Source organism: Rhyacophila brunnea, unplaced genomic scaffold (assembly GCF_057557595.1).
Source record: "Rhyacophila brunnea isolate RB1 unplaced genomic scaffold, BYU_Rbru_1.0 scaffold_7, whole genome shotgun sequence".
Taxonomy (NCBI): domain Eukaryota; kingdom Metazoa; phylum Arthropoda; class Insecta; order Trichoptera; family Rhyacophilidae; genus Rhyacophila; species Rhyacophila brunnea.
This window is the reverse complement of record NW_028233339.1, coordinates 17487212-17505688: the sequence shown is the minus strand read 5'-3', so window position 1 is coordinate 17505688 and position 18477 is coordinate 17487212. Positions and strand designations below refer to the sequence as shown.

The 18477-nt window shown below is 31.7% G+C and overlaps 1 protein-coding gene across 1 annotated transcript in view; it reads left to right on the top strand.

Annotated features, from left to right (window-relative positions):
* sdk (sidekick cell adhesion molecule) overlaps nucleotides 1-18477 on the top strand; it is a 292529-nt gene that overhangs the window by 262317 nt on the left and 11735 nt on the right. Inside the window, exons 3-18 of the mRNA XM_085958445.1 lie at nucleotides 8909-9085; nucleotides 9196-9412; nucleotides 10029-10732; nucleotides 10833-10925; nucleotides 11534-11653; nucleotides 12393-12560; nucleotides 12647-12773; nucleotides 12854-13149; nucleotides 13378-13563; nucleotides 13990-14013; nucleotides 14612-15024; nucleotides 15240-15462; nucleotides 15594-15790; nucleotides 16290-16499; nucleotides 16591-16845; nucleotides 17653-17881. Coding sequence (XP_085814571.1) covers nucleotides 8909-9085; nucleotides 9196-9412; nucleotides 10029-10732; nucleotides 10833-10925; nucleotides 11534-11653; nucleotides 12393-12560; nucleotides 12647-12773; nucleotides 12854-13149; nucleotides 13378-13563; nucleotides 13990-14013; nucleotides 14612-15024; nucleotides 15240-15462; nucleotides 15594-15790; nucleotides 16290-16499; nucleotides 16591-16845; nucleotides 17653-17881 — 3639 coding nt within the window. The remainder of the gene's footprint in view (nucleotides 1-8908; nucleotides 9086-9195; nucleotides 9413-10028; nucleotides 10733-10832; nucleotides 10926-11533; nucleotides 11654-12392; nucleotides 12561-12646; nucleotides 12774-12853; nucleotides 13150-13377; nucleotides 13564-13989; nucleotides 14014-14611; nucleotides 15025-15239; nucleotides 15463-15593; nucleotides 15791-16289; nucleotides 16500-16590; nucleotides 16846-17652; nucleotides 17882-18477) is intronic.

Below are 18477 nucleotides of genomic sequence, written 5' to 3'. Positions count from 1 at the left end.
CGTACATTAATAAAGAAATGTACACCCTCTTTCTTAATTGCTATTATCAAGTATGGGTTTAATATGAATTGTGTAATTGCTTAAGGGGGGACATGCTCGTCGAAGGTCAAAATTGAGTTTTTATTGTATATTCAAACCATGATCCTGGACACTCCTTAAACGTTGTAGATGATCTATTTATATAATTTTGAAGCCTTATTATCCTTTATAGTTATTTTAAACATTTGATGACTGTATGAAGTATTTTTGTTACATAAAATAGTATTCTTTTAAACCTCTCGCTCTAATGTTTTAGAATATAGTCATATTTCGGTACAGAACTGTGCAGTGGTGTTAAGATTTTTTACATTTATTAATTTTTAAACGCATTTATAAAACCATTAGTATAATTTATTACGAGATAATTTTTGTAAATTATTCACGATAAAAAAATATTTTGATAATCTCTGTGATCCCGAATTTGACAAGAATTAGGCATTTTATTATTCAAAAAATCGGCAAGATTAACACATTTGAAGATAAATCTAAAGATACTTATTATAAGCTATATCTTTGACCATTCAAGTGTGATAAAAATCTTATGAATAATGATTGCTTTATAATAATTATTGACCTAAGAATAAGGTAGTGTTTTTTTGAAATACGCCATTTCTTTTGTCATTCCCTAGTGGTTAAGCTACAACATACGGCCGTAGCCATAAAATGACAAACTATAATTAAAGTAGGGAGTAAAATTATGTTAACGCGCGTGTTTGAACATGTACCTAACCGAATTTTTTTTTATTTTTTTTTAAACGGTACATGTTCAAACACGCGCGTCAATATCATTTTACTCCCTACTTCAATTATAGTTTGTCAATTTATGACTACGGCCGTATGTTGTAGCTTAACCACTAGAGAATGACAAAAGAAATGGCTTATTTCAAAAAAACACTACCTTATTCTTAGGTCAATAATTATTATAAAGCAATCATTATTCATAAGATGTTTATCACACTTGAATGGTCAAAGACATAGCTTATAATAAATATCTTTAGAATTGTCTTGAAATGTGTTAATCTTGCCGATTTTTTGAATAATAAAATGCCTAATTCTTGTCAAATTTGGGATCACAGAGATTATCAATATAATTTTTTATCGTGAATAATTTACAAAAATTATCTCGTAATAAATTATGCTAATGGTTTTATAAATGCGTTTAAAAATTAATAAATGTAAAAAATCTTAACACCACTGCACAGTTATGTACCGAAATATGACTATATTCTAAAACATTAGAGCGAGAGGTTTAAAAGAATACTATTTTATGTAACAAAAATACTTCATGCAGTCATCAAATGTTTAAATCAACTATAAAGGATAATAAGGCTTCAAAATTATATAAATAGATCATCTACAACGTTTAAGGAGTGTCCAGGATCATGGTTTGAATATACAATAAAAACTCAATTTTGACCTTCGACGAGCATGTCCCCCCTTAAGTTACTTCTTTAAAGCAGTCCTGTCCAATTCTCTGGTCTGTGTGTTGCATTCAGTCCTGGTCAGCTAGTAATGTGGCCCAGTACCAAAATTACAGTTTTATCTTTTATTTTAAAAATCGTACTTTTCTTTAAAAATATAACGACGATGAAATTCTGGACGAAGGTTTTACTGTTGAGTGGAAAAGATGATCGCGCTGATTTTTTACAGGAAAGAATAGCTAAAATACTCTTCTGTATTTAGAGTTTAGACGGATAGCTAAAAAACTAGGATTTGGATTATTTATAAGGAATTTTACGGAAGAGTTGTGCTACCCGAGAGAATTCTTCTTCACTCAATGTGACATATGCGATGTCCAAAGGTTGGATACCCATGGTAAAGCCAATGTACATAATATTCTGAAATCCAACATGCTATATTAATTTTAGGGTGACAATTAATCGCACTATGAATCGTGTCACATTTCACTAAAAGCAGGTGATTCAAATAGTATCTACAATCAATATTTACTTAATTATTTGGAATAAGCTTAAAAACCTAATACAAAAACTCTCGAATGTGCCTCTAAACCACATTCATTGCAATGCATGGGGTGAGCAATCGTGTCAGTAGCTTAATCGGTGAATTGCAATGGATGAGAGTTCACATCTCATTCTTCACCCATTTTTTGTATGATTTTTTTCTAATAAGTTTGATTCTAAGGTTGTTTATTTGAATTAGTCATTGAATAAATAGAATTATTATATGTTTCCATTATTGTTATGTAACCAAGTGCGGAATTTCAGTATGTTCATGCACTAGGCACCACCTACTTGTAATTTTCGAATAAATTTAATCAAACTATTAAACATCCATAGTTCGATTAAATACTACAGAAATGCGTCAGTTTTTCTATGCATGCAAATTAAATTATACTCTTGCGCTTTAAGTATAAAAATAATTATGATTACTAATTAATTTCGCTTCCATAGAGGATTTTCAATTACCTAAGTATCATGTTTGTAAATATATTGTACCTACGTGCCATAATACCTCCACTGAATTTTATGGAAACATTAAGGGGGGACATGCTCGTCGAAGGTCAAAATTGAGTTTTTATTGTATTTTCAAACCATGATCCTCGACACTCCTTAAACGTTGTAGATAATCTATTTATATAATTTTGAAGCCTTATTATCCTTTATAGTTATTTTAAACATTTGATGACTGCATAAAGTATTTTTGTTACATAAAATAGTATTCTTTTAAACCTCTCGCTCTAATGTTTTAGAATATAGTCATATTTCGGTACATAACTGTGCAGTGGTTTTAAGATTTTTTACATTTATTATTTTTTAAACGCATTTATAAAACCATTAGCATAATTAATTAAGAGATAATTTTTGTAAAATATTCACGATAAAAAATTATTTTGATAATCTCTGTGAACCCAAATTTGACAAGAATTAGGCATTTTATTATTCAAAAAATCGGCAAGATTAACACATTCGAAGATGATTCTAAAGATATTTATTATAAGATATGTCTTTGAGCATTCAAGTGTGATAAACATCTTATGAATAATGATTGCTTTATAATAATTATTGACCTAAGAATAAGGTAGTGTTTTTTTGAAATACGCCATTCCTTTTGTCATTCCCCAGTAGTTAAGCTACAACATACGGCCGTAGCCATAAATTGACAAACTATAATTGAAGTAGGGAGTAAAATGATATTGACGCGCGTGTTTGAACATGTACCGTTTAAAAAAAAAAATAAAAAAATTCGGTTAGGTACATGTTCAAACACGCGCGTTAACATAATTTTACTCCTTACTTTAATTATAGTTTGTCAATTTATGGCTACGGCCGTATGTTGTAGCTTAATCACTAGGGAATGACAAAAGAAATGGCGTATTTCAATAAAACACTACCTTATTCTTAGGTCAATAATTATTATAAAGCAATCATTATTCATAAGATGTTTATCACACTAGAATGGTCAAAAACATAGCTTATAATAAGTATCTTTAGAATCATCTTCAAATGTGTTAATCTTGCCGATTTTTTGTATAATAAAATGCCTAATTCTTGTCAAATTTGGGATCACAGAGATTTTCAAAATATTTTTTTATCGTGAATATTTTACAAAAATTATCTCGTAATAAATTATACTAATGGTTTTATAAATGCGTTTAAAAATTAATAAAAATAAAAAATCTTAACACCACTGCACAGTCATGTACCGAAATATGACTATATTCTAAAACATTAGAGCGAGAGGTTTAAAAGAATACTATTTTATGTAACAAAAATACTTTATGCAGTCATCAAATGTTTAAAATAACTATAAAGGATAATAAGGCTTCAAAATTATATAAATAGATTATCTACAACGTTTAAGGAGTGTCCAGGATCATGGTTTGAAAATACAATAAAAACTCAATTTTGTCCTTCGACGAGCATGTCCCCCCTTAAGTAGTTTCATAACTTTTCTTTATATTTCATTTTATTTACCGTACCTAAATTCTCTGAAATATCGTAGAAATGGATAAAGATAATTTTCATTGCTACGTAAGCAGTTTTAATTTAAACAATATCTCTACTGAATAACGTTTCATTTATATTTATACTATAATGTTATATGTACATATCACTTATATAATTTGCGGTGTCTGTTTTTATAGAATACTTAATTCAATAATTTTTTCAAGTCGTAAATTAATATAAAAATAAATATGATTGTCCATATTTTTATTAATTATATGTTATGTGGTTACGTATTTGCTTCGCTTGGTCAATTGGTTACAATTATTTATTAATATCATTTCACTGGAACACAATTCTGTCAAAACAATTTTGATGTGTCATTTGCAAATTGTTCAAATTGCACTTGATTGAATCAATTATCCCAATAATAAATAGGTATATTACTTAAATAATACCATCAAGCGATTGTGCTTGATGGAAATTGATTTATAAAATACGGTTGCTTAAATCTTGTAAACATCATATGTGGCTTTGAAGACGACCGATCTGCCACTGCTCCACGGCGGATCCTTATGTTATAAAAATCTGCAATATATCTGTAACAGAATTGGAGTAAGGACCTGATCGGCGGATCCTCTTCTAGATGAGAAGAGGCGACATGACAGCGAGTCGCAGTCTAAGCCTCAGTAAAATCATAAAAAAAATATTTTATTGATTTTTAATTCTAATGGTGAATTTATTCTCCAATACTAAATCCTAACAAACAATATTCCTGTGTCATCTTGTACATTATAAGTCTATAGATAGAAATTTAATATCGAGTATAATATTGACTTGAAACCTGATAAAATATAATATGCCATTTTTCAGGTAATATTAGATATGTCACGTGCATCAAAGCTCAACTCTAAAAGCCTTCCGATGTAATATTTTTCCACGTTGATTTGATATATTTTTACTTTTTGTTATATTGGAATTATGATGCACGATATTCACTATTTAGGTGTTTGAATGTTGAATATACGAACATGTTTTCTGTAAAATAGTGCTACAATTTCAATTAAAGATTTAAATTCAAATATTAATTTCTTAATTAGTATTTCACATAAATGAACTCAATTGCATCTCAAACCCTTATCCATTTTTTTGTAATTATTTATGACTAAATTTACTTACATTATGTGTATGACACCATATATATATTATATAATATCAGATATTTTTCGCTACATGTCGCTATTACAAGAAAAAAATACTTCAAATAGCGTTAACTTAAAATACTGTACCTACCACCAATATTTTAAAAATGGTAACGGGATTTTGTAAAAAATTGCATTGTCAGATATATCTTATAGTTACCTATAGTTTTTTTAAAACTTCAAAACACCATATTTCAGTACCTACTTTGGTTTGATAGACATAGTGCTATATACTATGTAATTACAATAATTTGACTGAAAATTGAATTGAATAATTTTGAGTGAAAATATACTTGATGTGATATTATTTATTAATAATTAATTGGAATTAGACATTAATAAGCAGGTTATTAGTAATTAACTATTATTTAATGCCATATTTATCGAACAATAAAAATACGGGGTATGGTTTAACGCACATCACAAATTAATGAAACCAGTTTCACCCTACGTTAACCAAATATGGGTTATTGCTATTCTTATATAATAAAAAACAAAATAATAAAAATGAATCGAATAATATGGATAGATACAAGCAAACCATATGATTATATTTTGAGATGTTCCTCAACATATTTCAAGTCTCCCACGTAATTTTTTTATTATATTTTTTCAGAAATATTGTGATAGGTATTATGCCTACTCTGAAACACTAGTTTAGAAATATAGGACGGATTCACAAGATTAATTATTTATTATGTATGCGCCCTCGATGCAATACATACCGAATTACAGAGCGTCCCCTTATAAACTCGTGGACCGCGAATTTTGTAACTGGTACAGCAATTTCAATGTGTGTTGGATCAAGAGAAAGTAGCCAATGGGGTTAATCGAATGATTCGATCACTCATCGTAAAAATACTTATAATTTCTATTCTGTAGAAACTCATAATATGAGAACAATATAGAATATGATATTCTGTTGAGCAAAAATGGTAATTTATCGAAGAGATTGACAATGTCTCACCGAGTGAACGATTTCGTTAAAACTGAGGGTTTACGCGGTTGACTAATACGGTAGTTTGAAAACATACTGTTTTTATTTTGACTTTATGAAAAATACAGTGATTTATTAGAATCTATTAAAATTATTAGCCTATTCTACAAAGGCATGCGTATTATTTTTAGACTAGGTATCATGTTTTTGAGTCATTTCCTGTTTTATTATTATGATTTTCATTTTCACCATATCCTTCTGCAAGCTTAATGGACTTTTGTCATTAAGTCACCAAACGCCGTTGTTACGCTTTGCTCCGAAATGTTGGCCCTTCTTTGTTGAAGTTTATTGTACTTCCATGTTAGTTTCGGTGTATGACGGTACCCATTGTTAATAATGCATCTCATGATGATTCAAATATATAACTTAAGTACTAAAACCTCTAGTTTTTAATGAAAAAAATGGTTCTTGAGAACGTGTTCAAAAACTTGTGAATTTGAAACTGATTTTACTGAAAATCAAAATCCAATTCCACAATTTCCACTTGGAACCGAGCATTATTATTATGAACCCCACTCAAAACATAGAAGGTGACTAAATGGACTTTTTTTTACCCATTCATTCAACCCGTACTTAGTGGGTAGAAATTTATTGGGGTTGCAATCTCGGAGTACATCTCGGAATTGCAATGCCTACCTAGTAAGATTAGTGGCTTGTATGTCAATATACTTCCCATTCCATGGTAACCATACACATTTATTGAACAATAAATGATTAGCCTAACCTTCAGGATTCAAGCTGAGACCCCTCCCCCGGTGCTCATAAAGCATAACGCTACCGATCACTGCCAGTCAGGGGTCGGCAACCTTTTCAGACTCATAGACAACATTTTAATCTTTAGTTCTAATAATAAAGCCGTACGAGAGTGTAAAATATTCCTTATCAATTTTCATTAAGTACTGCAATATTGAAAAATACAGAAATAAATACGAGATATGAATCAAATAAAAAAATGTATTAGATTTTGTTGGAAAATAACAATTTATGATGCATCACTGACGTTTCCTTGCTAATGTAGGTTTTGTGGCAGTTTTCTATTGGCCAAATTATCTATATACCTACTTATACTTTAAAATTCAGTGCAAATTGCATGGAGATGCAGATGCTTAGCTGTCAGTCGAAAAGAAAATCTATTCTTACCAAAATTCGTGTTAGGATATATCGTCTCTGTTCTGGCACAACACACTAACTGGAGAATACTAGTTTTGAGTAATTTGACTTTGAAGTTGTTAAAATGTTTGAAATGGGCTATCATGTGAGTTTATTAAGTAATCGTAAAAAGGATGACTTTAAAATAAAGACTGTTTATTTATTAAGAAGGTTTCCAGACAGTAAAGTTTGAAATAAGGAGCATTTTGGTACTAACTCAATATGTCATTTTTTCGAATTAGTGTCTTCTGCCAGAACAGTGACGATATTATCTACTAATTGTTTGTGTTACTAGAATTGTCTTCGTGGAACTGTTTAATCTTTCATATTTTTTATAAGCAAGATTAATAGCTCGCAATCAATGACATATTCTCGCAATACACTCATATCGCCACACTAGCGCCAAGGCCGCGCCTCAAGTCACAGTTGTCGGTCTCTAATCCTCTAGTCAGTTAGGTAAAGGGTTCAAAAATATTCATGTTTTGCTACTTTTTATGAAAATGTTCAATCCAACGAAACTTTTTTCGGGTTTGTCATCAAACTATAGATACGTATTAAATATGTATCATATATCACAGGGATGGCGAACCTTTTTTCGCACGCGTGCCAAAATTTCCCAAATATTATTTTTGTTTATTTTTGTATTTTTGTGCCGTTTTTAATAATAATAATAGTTTTTAAGAATCCTATTAAAATAATGATGATGTTCTAGATACCACTCACAGAACATAGCAGACATAATATAATAGCTTTATCACTTTTTTCAATTACGCCATACATTTCGGTCCACCGATTTTGAAACAACTGTACCAGAATTACTACTACTTAACTAGCTTCACCAAGTTTTTATTTCTTATTTGGTGCAGTCGTTTTTTGTGGGTAGAAATGAAATTGTTTGTTAATGTATTAATTGGTTTAGTACTTATCGCACAAATTGACATGACAATTCCTCTGATAAGATGCATTCTCTCGCTACAGTGGTCTCAAGTATTGTAAATTGATCAAAATTAGAGGTTAGTGTGATAATATTATATGTGACGCATGAAATCTATGAACCGACCTATGCAATTATATATTTTAATTAAACATCATGCTTATTATTGAAGAGTATTTGCCTGCTATTTTTATACAATGCGATCTGTCATTTATTATTATAGGTATTTTTTTCTCTTCAAACACGTGCCATAGGTTCGCCATACCTGATATATCATATATACAAATTTTGCAAAGTATTTTATTCGTTTAAAATTTATTAGGTATTAAAATAATAGTATATACGGGCCTCTTGTTGGGTCAAAAATTTATAGGGTCCACAAAAATGCACGCTTAGGCTGCATGCATATGGGTCGCCGGTTACCGACTTCTGCACTGGGCAATCTTGGTATCGATGTTTTGCCGTGTTTATATCCTTTTACTTGACATAATATGACAAGGATTAATTTTTTATTTTATACTTTGAGTTTGGTGCAGGAAAGTATTTTGTTGTCAGAGCGAAGCAATTAAAAAAAAGACAGTCTGCTCCAGATCCATGAATTAAATGAGGATTTTTTTTGCTCCCACCTAGATGTCGCAAATGATAATATAATATTTATCGAATTTCTCTCTCCCCTTTTCAGGTATCCCACAGCCGATGTACAAATGGCTTCGAGATGGCCAACCGTTAGGTGACTTTTCCCCAGACGTCTTCTACAAGATCCATAACACACAGAGAGCAGATGCTGGTGCATATCAGTGCATTGCACAGAATGATGTGGGAGCCATATTCAGCGAGAAGAATCATGTTACCGTTGCATGTAAGTCTTATTGAATTATTCATGTCAGTGACTTTTGATGATGTTTCTATATCAGTGTACCATTCTTCCTCAACCGAGAAGCGCCTACATGTAAATTTGTTTGTTCACAGATATGGGACTGTTTAAAGATTCATCGGAGAAGATGTTGTTTGTGGAGTCTGGGAATGCTGCTATATTAGATTTGCCTCCGATAGAGTCCAATCCCACCCCGTCTGTCATCTGGCAAGACGAAAATGGACCTCTGCGATACGACAACAAATACGCTGTGACCGATTCTCACCAACTTGTTATTCTTTCATGCTCTAATGAAGATGAAAAAGCGTACAGGTTAGTTGTTGTGGCCAATGGCTTGTTCCAATACCCATCTCTAGTATTTTTTTAATATTATTATTTCGGCCACCTTCGATCTACTGCAGAATAAAGGCGTTTCCTTCTTGTCTCCACTTTTTTCAGTCTTTAGTCTTTTCTTGCGATGTACTTCCGCTAAACTTGATTATCGATCTGACTGATATAGATTACCTCTTTGTTGTACTTTAGTATTGTAATATCTCTTGGATAATGCTGGATGATAACATTTGTCCAGCGGTGATCTGTTTTTTGAATGATCATTTCAAGTTTTTTTACATTTCGTAAGTATACCCAAAACTCTTATATGCTCACATGCCCATTCATTTTTTTGTTGATCCTTCTTATGGCCAACATGTATCTTTCCATACCATACTATGTTCCTCTCAGGTTTTTAACCTCTTTTGAATTCAGGTTACATGTTTCGCACCTGTGGGAGAACACATTCGTTAAACATTTTATATTATGTAAAGTAATAAAATCACATATTATGCTGACGAAATAATAAAACTTCAGAAGGAACACATGAATAGTACAATTATTGATGTAAGGTGTTGACTTTCGGTGCTGATGTAATATTGTGATTATGTCTTTTTAGGGCTCGTGCAATAAATACTCAACTCGGGAAGGAAGAAAACAGTCCTTATATAACTCTCAAGGTTACAGGAGATGCTAACAGCGAAATTCCTCCAGAAATCATAATCAAACCTAAAGATACTCAAATAATCAAAGGTCAAGATCTCACGAATTTGCAGTGCATAGCCAACGCTAGGCCATTGCACGAGTTGGAAACATTATGGTTCAAAGATGGAATTATTATTGAATCGGCTGGAGTACCTTATGATATGAACGACCCATCGAATCGAACTTTGAGTTTATTATCGGCAAATTTAACCCATACCGGTCAATACGAGTGTCAAGTCCGGCTTAAAACTGGAGGCTTCCCGACGGTGACTGCATCGGCTACGGTGTTCGTCCTCGAAAAACCAATGTTCTCGAACAGTCTGAGGACAGAAACTTTGGGTGATTATGGTTCAATGGTCAAATTGGATTGTGACGTGCAAGGTGTGCCACCTCCAGGGGTGACTTGGTACAAAGATGGAAAAAAAATCGGATCTTCCGGATCTATCCCGGATGATAACTTTATCGATGAAGTCGAGCACGGAGGTGGAAGATATTCCGTTGAAGAAGATAGATCTCTTGTCGTGAAAGGTTTGAGAGCAGAGGATGTTGGAATATTCCAATGTATAGCCGCCAGCGAAGCGGGAGAGACATCTATTTATACATGGTTAAAAGTAAAAAGTGAGTATAGTTTTAATTTTAACTTTCAATAGAATATTTTTTTGAGTTTTGTACTGCTGCAGGATTTTTGACTAACATATTGTTAATTTGACCGGTCCAGCGCGTAAACGGTTCCCAAGAGGCGCCCTACCCAAAATCGTCCGAATGAGATCGTCTGACAAACAAATAAAGAGTTTCCAATTTGATTCTGGCAGTAAGAAATACTCATTTTGTAACAGAAAGAATACTGAATGTTTCCAATGTAGAAAAATTATTCTTTTTCTTTGCTGGTGCACCTTTATTAGATCGGACACGTTTTTTTATTATTTATCACTATTTTATGATTTTCACAATAATTTATTTTGCAGTGTTTTAACTAGAAGTGTGGTTTTATTTAAATGATTTTTTTCATAACATTTTGAGAATGATCATTACATGATACATTATATATTTTTATTTTTTCAGTCACTAATGAATATAAAATATTTTATTTCATATAATATATAAATGTCATAGATATTCTTGTATGTGCCTACGTATTAGGTTATAAATGTATTCAAGTATGCCAATATATTTTACGTTCATGAATTTCTTCAGTTTAATTTACATATGTACTTAAATATAAATTTTTTGATTTAAAAGTTTGTTTGCTTACTTTTGCGATGAAACAAATTAAAACAATTATTATTTTATTAAAAAAAAATATGCTTTGGTAGTTCACCTTAGTGCATGTCTCCACTACTAATATAAATTTGTTGACTTCTTTGTGCGAGGCTAGTGTTATTGTATATTAACAAATTGTGGCTTGTACCCTTGATTTAGCGTCCATGCCAGTGATGGAAGTAGCCCCATCCAACCTGACGGTTTTGGATGGGAAGGACGCCACCATTTCGTGCCGAGCGGCAGGAGCCCCCACACCCAACATCACCTGGTTCCTTAACGGTATGTTAATGATCTTTAAAAATCCATTTAATTCGAAAAAAAATTATAGTATAGTTAATTAAATCGTCAATGTGTTCAGAATTAAATATCTACCTAATGTCTATTGATCCCTCTAATAATTGTAAAGTGCAGTGCTACTGTAGAAATATGCAGAATGTGCTTTAATACAATTTACTGATAACTTTGCAATACCATGTAAAAAGATAAACAAATATTATTTAAATAATACCATGTAAAAAGATAAACAAATATTATTTAAATTTATTTAACAAAAAACTGTTGTAAATGTAATATAATTGTCCTTGCAATCCTTGAAGGCTTTCATCTTATTATTACGTATTATTTTATGCTTATTTTTATCATTAAAATGTAGTTTAATAAGTTCTTGAATGTGTAAGAAAGACTTTAAATATAATTCGTGGTTTGAGTGTAAATTTAATTTTTAAAAAAAGTCTATTTTTGATTTTGATTTTTGAGTCGATAAAAATGGCCATACCCAAGTTATGTTAAAATTTAAATATTGTTTATTTATCTGATTGATGCTTATGAATACATATTAATTTGTTAAAACACACATTCCCCCCAACGTTGAGCCTGTAGTTTCATAGTTTAATGTTGTAATGTAAATATGTGAAAACCATTTTTTTTTTTCAAATTTTGTAGGTATATTTGTAAATCTTACAAAATTTGATGAATACAATTAAAATTAAATATACCTAATGATTAATTTTTTTTTTAGAAACTGCAATAATAACAAATTCAAGAGAAACTAGCGGAAGAGTACAAGTATTGGATGAAGGCGATCTGCTGATTGCGGGAACATCTGTTGCCGATACCGGGAAATACAAATGTGTACGGGCTAATGAAGCAGGTCATGTGCAAGGAGAGGCATATCTTGTTGTCATGGGTATGTTTACAAATACCTTTATTAATAATTAACAAAATTTTGCCTACTATTCATAAAAATTATTTCATAATTGAATTTCTTTACAGTTCGCACACAAATAATAGCTCCACCTGTTGATACTAGAGTTCTCCTAGGCCACACAGCTACATTGCAATGCAAAGTATCCAGTGATCCAAGTGTCCCCTTTAACATTGATTGGTTTCATTATAAGCAGTAAGTATGATTGATTTAATTTTAACTTTTTTGATTTAGGTACAAATGTTAAAATGTTATAATTAATGAAAATATTTTAGAATTATGGTGTCCGGTCCGAGAGTTTGGGTCGGCAGCGACGGCAGCTTGGAGGTCAGCGCTGTTCGGGCGAGCGATGCCGGGGACTACACTTGCTCGGTGACATCTCCCGGAGGCAACCATACACGACATGCCACTTTGGCAGTGATCGAATTACCATTTGCCCCCACTAATGTGAGAGCACTGAAAATTGAATCACCCACTCAGAGAGCTGTCAATATCACATGGACTCCAGGATTCGATGGCAACTCTCCAATCAAGAAATTTATTGTGCAAAAGAGAGAAGTGCCTGAATTAGGTAAGTTTTTAATGATAAAAATTAATTTCACAAATATTTTTTGATCTATTACTTTTCTTACATTTTGTTTTAATGTCTACCTACTTATGTCAAATACATAATCTCTTAGGAAAGACATGAACAATCTAATATGTGTACTTATATAATAGAATTATGAGAGTAGTTAGTTCATAATAATATTGTTTAAATTTTTTAATAACTCATTAATGTTGTCTTGAAATTTTACAGGTCCCATTCCTGATCCTCTTTTGAACTGGATAACGGAGCTTAGTAATGTGTCAGCATCGCAGCGTTGGGTATTGTTGACGGGTCTAAAGGCCGCTTCAGCTTATCAATTCAGAATATCTGCCATTAATGCCGTCGGTGAAGGCTCTCCATCGGAACCTACCGGAGTTGTCACACTCCCGCAAGAAGGTATGAATGAAAGACATTTTTTCTATCCAATATATTGTACAATATAGACTCTATGATAATTTTATTACAGTCATTTCAATTTCATACCTCTAAGAAAATTCAAATAATATTTCATCTTTTTCCATTTGATATCGTGCACTTCATGAAAGAGCATTCGAAATTATTTTCCTTTGAAAGTTTATTTTTTGCATCTTCAAAACGTCTTGTGTGAGAGAACGCTTTATATATTTTTGAAATATATTTAGCCGTCTCGCTAAACAGCATATATTTCTTCTACATTATCCATATCATTTGACGGAGTTGAAAAGAAATGTATAACTATTAATTATTAATAATTGAAATACTGAAAATTTATTCTGGTTACCGTTCTGTATCGTTTGAATAATATGGTAAAACTATAGTTACTGGTGTTGTATTCCTGAACAGCCAGCGAAATGATATGCTGTCAAGGTATTGCTTGCTTATGACTTCTTCGTGTCATACACTTTTCACTATCTCTCGCCCAAACACATTTCCACTTCTGTCAACTATTTCACTACATTATTTCATTTTTTTTTTAGTTCAATCAGTGATATTAATAACTTCCGATGAGTATTATTTATAATCTCATTTCAAATGTTGGTTTTCGTTATGTTACGTTTCGTATAGGCCTTGTATAATGAATTTATATTTTGCTTTATATATTGTAATGTTCCATGAATTATTTCAATGTTGACCATTATATCCACAGAAATTTTAACTTCATTTTTATGGTAATTATGTTAAAATGAAAATTTAACCTTTCTCTATTTATTTTGTGGATGTCATGTTATGTTAATTATGTAGGTACTCAGCATGTCCTTTCATATTTTTCTGAATTCACCTTCAACTGCATGGTAGAAAAAAGTCCATTGTGTTTAAAATAAGAGACTATCTTACCTTATTATTGTTATGCAAGAGAAAATAATAAACCATGTAAGAGATTCTGTTAAATATTGTATTCTAGCGTTACAGTTGATAAATGATACATAATAAGAGTTCTTGCTAATTATTGATAATTTATTAACAGCTCCCTCTGGTCCTCCACTCGGATTTGTCGGATCGGCGAGGTCTTCTTCAGAAATTATAACTCAATGGCAACCTCCTATGGATGAACATCGCAACGGGCACATATTAGGATATGTCATACGGTACCGACTTTACGGCTATAATCATAGTCCATGGACCCATCAAAATATCACGAATGCTGCCCAAAGAAACTTTCTCATACAGGATTTAATAACGTGGAAAGATTACGTGGTTCAAATAGCCGCTTACAATGATAAAGGAGTCGGCGTGTTTACTGAAGGCGCAAAGATAAAGACCAAAGAAGGCGTACCGGAAGCGCCACCCGTTGATATAAAGGCCGAAGCATTTAATTCAACAGCTGTGACGGTCTGGTGGACACCTCCAGATCCACAAAAGATTAATGGAATCAATCAAGTAAGTTCAGACAAAATTGTACATTTATCGATTTTAGTTGTTTTTCTAAAATAAATTAATATAATGCCATTTTCTATTCATATATTTTATTGAATTGTTTATTTAGAATCATTCTTCGTGGTGTTACACAATACAATCAAAGTTTTGTCAACCAAGTATTTTATTTTATTTTAAGATTATATTCATATTATGAATATTTTTTTTTTACATTATAGGGCTACAAACTTCAGGCATGGCGCTGGGATTTTGTGGAGGAAAAGAATGTTGAAAAAAGAGTAATTAGTGTTCCACCAAGTTTGCTAGACCCTTTAGCGGAGCAATCAGCTATTATTAGTAACCTCGAGAAATACACTCCCTATAATATTACCGTTGTGTGCTTCACTGATCCGGGCGATGGAGAAAGAAGCGATTATGTGTTCGCCATTACTAGTCAAGATGGTAACTAACACGTTCATTCTGAATACAAAATTTATAATGACTATTTCAACATACTAATATATTTTGTTGTAAGTTCCAATAAAAATACATTTTTCTATAAATAAATTACATAAATTCTATAATGTTTTCAGTTCCTGATGAAGTTTCTAGTTTACAATTTGATGATGTGTCGGATAGGGCAGTCAAAGTGGTGTGGTCTCCACCAAAACAAAGCAATGGAATTTTGACAGGTTACCGGCTTAAATATCAAATTAAAGATCAACCCAAAACTCAACGCGAGGAAGTGTTTTCGTCAAACGTTACCTCAGTAATGATTGAGAATTTACAGGTAATAAATATGATATTGTTATATTTACTGACTGATAATTGAGTTATTTTAAAATAATATGATGAAAATTATGTAGGTATATTTTATAAAATAAAATTAGTTTGTTTAAAATGTTGCATGCTTATTAAATTTATGTTTCAAGAAATTAGTGCGCCAAAACAGTGTTCAATAACAAACTTTTTAGTTTTACTATATACTTGAGTGAATGTTAACCGGATGCCTGCATACAAAAATGACGTCTTTGGACGTCCCGTTTTAAACGGTAAACGGGGGGGGGGGGGGGGGGGTAAATCAATTATTTTAAACATACAAATATGTTGAACACAACGACATTTATTGGGAATATCGTCACATACTCACAATTGAAACAGAATTCGTTTTTACCACTTGAAACCTAAATTGATTTTATTTTTTTATTTTTACAATAAAATTCGCGGCGTGCAAAGTACCATACATACACCTACCGGCAGTAAAATTTAATTAATTTAATTTCTTCCAGGCTACAACTTTCTACATGTTTGAGATATGCGCTATGACTGCAATAGGTGATGGAAATTCAAAGGAAGCGTCAATTCAATCTGGAGTTAAGCCTGTTCTGCCACACGCACCATACAATCTAGCATTGTCTAACATAGAAGCCTTCTCTGTAGTTCTGCAGTTCACTCCAGGCTTTGATGGCAATTCGTCAATATCAAAATGGACTGTTCAGGTACTTTATAGCAATAAATGTACATACTTAAAAGCTTATTATTAATATATTAAATTATAATTATTTGTATCTATTATTTATTTATTTATAGGCTCAAACTGCAAGAAATACTAGTTGGATAACGACTTACGAGGTAATTGCACCTGACGCCCAATCACTTATTGTGAAGACCCTTGTCCCGTTTACGACGTATCGTCTACGAATTATTGCGAGTAACGTTGTCGGGCCGTCTGTTCCGAGTGCTCCCTGCAAAGAGTTTCAAACAATTCAAGCTCCGCCATTGAAGCCGCCCAATAATGTCACTGTAAGGGCAGTCAGCGCCAATGACTTACGAGTGAGATGGATTGTGAGTAAATATTTACTTTTAAAACTTACATAATACTTTGTAATGAATATATTCTGAAATATATTACTAACATGTATATTCATGTGACCAATGTAACAAAAACACTATGTCACAAAGTCACACCAGACAAGCTGATGTGACAGTCTCTTTTGTCACTTTGTTTAACATTTACACATGTTACATGATACTGTTTATACTGCAGAAACTGTTCTGAGAAATGTTCAGTCGCATTGTTTATTAGCATTTTTTTCATAAGATGTTTAATTTGTAAGGTACTATAGAATCTGAAACTACTGCTGTAGATGTCAAGGGAGCCAAGCCACAAATTTGGAGAAAATGAGTAAAGTACACAAAAGCATTTTAAAATCATCAAAGATGCAGTGGTCAATGGATTTAAGCCACAAAACTCTTTTGACGACATTTTTTGTACATTTCAATATTCAGTGGTCAAGAGATATAACACACATAACTTCTAAGATACTATTTTTTTTAGTTATTTGTACAAAATAATAATAAGATAACACCACAAAGTATATTCTATGTTGAAAGTTTCACCGTTATATCATTAAAAACAAAAAAGTTCAATAAAAAAATGTTACTTTTCTTTGTCACACAAAGTCTTTGAGTGCCTGTTTCTCAGCAATATGATTTTGTGGACTGGCTCCCTTGATATCTACGTCGACAATTTGGAACAATACACTTCGAAAGTTGATAGATGAACTAATGATGAAGAATGATGAGATGAATGAAGATTTGAACTTCTGAATAATTATATAAAATGATAATATGTATGTTTTTCCGTTTTAGCCTTTACAGCAAACCGAGTGGTTTGGAAACCCCCGAGGCTATAACATAACTTACAAGCCAACTAATTCTGATGAGGTTGAAAATGTATTGATCGATGATCATACGTCTAATTCACATATTTTGGACAATCTTCAAGCGTGGACTCAGTATGAAATCAGTGTCATGGCTTGCAATGAAGTAGGATCATCGCCCGGCAGTCCATCGGCCATCGAAAGAACCAGAGAAGCCGGTAAGAGATAATATCAATATGTACATATTGGGATTAGTATATTTGTTTATTTAATACAATTAAATGTCGTGGAACTCCATCTAAATAGTTTGAAACAAAGTTTTTGTTAGTAGTTTTTTTTTTTTTACTACAAAAAGTTTTAGAAGCAATGTTATTCTTTCAAAACGATTAATATAAATGTTAATTTATTTACTGTGTACTTTTATCATAAAAGCTTTGGGCCAGATGTATATGTAGATGTATTTGAAAGTTGATTTTGTGTTAAAATAAATAGTTAAAGACTCATCACATAGATGAGAGTTACGTATATTGTTACATATTACCTAAATGATACATAAAACATTTTGCCTTTTAAATAATAGCAAAGTAAAATATATTTAAATTGACATATATATAATGGGTAGAAATATGAAAACTACATATGTAATATAAAATTTATAGTAACTATAAATTCATGGTTAATAAATTTTAAATAATATAATCAGTAATGGTTGTTCTATCGGTTCCATGACAAAACAGAGACAAACAGAACATGACAAAACAGAACAGTGACAAAACAGAACAACGATAAATATAACTATGTCCTTTCAGGAAAA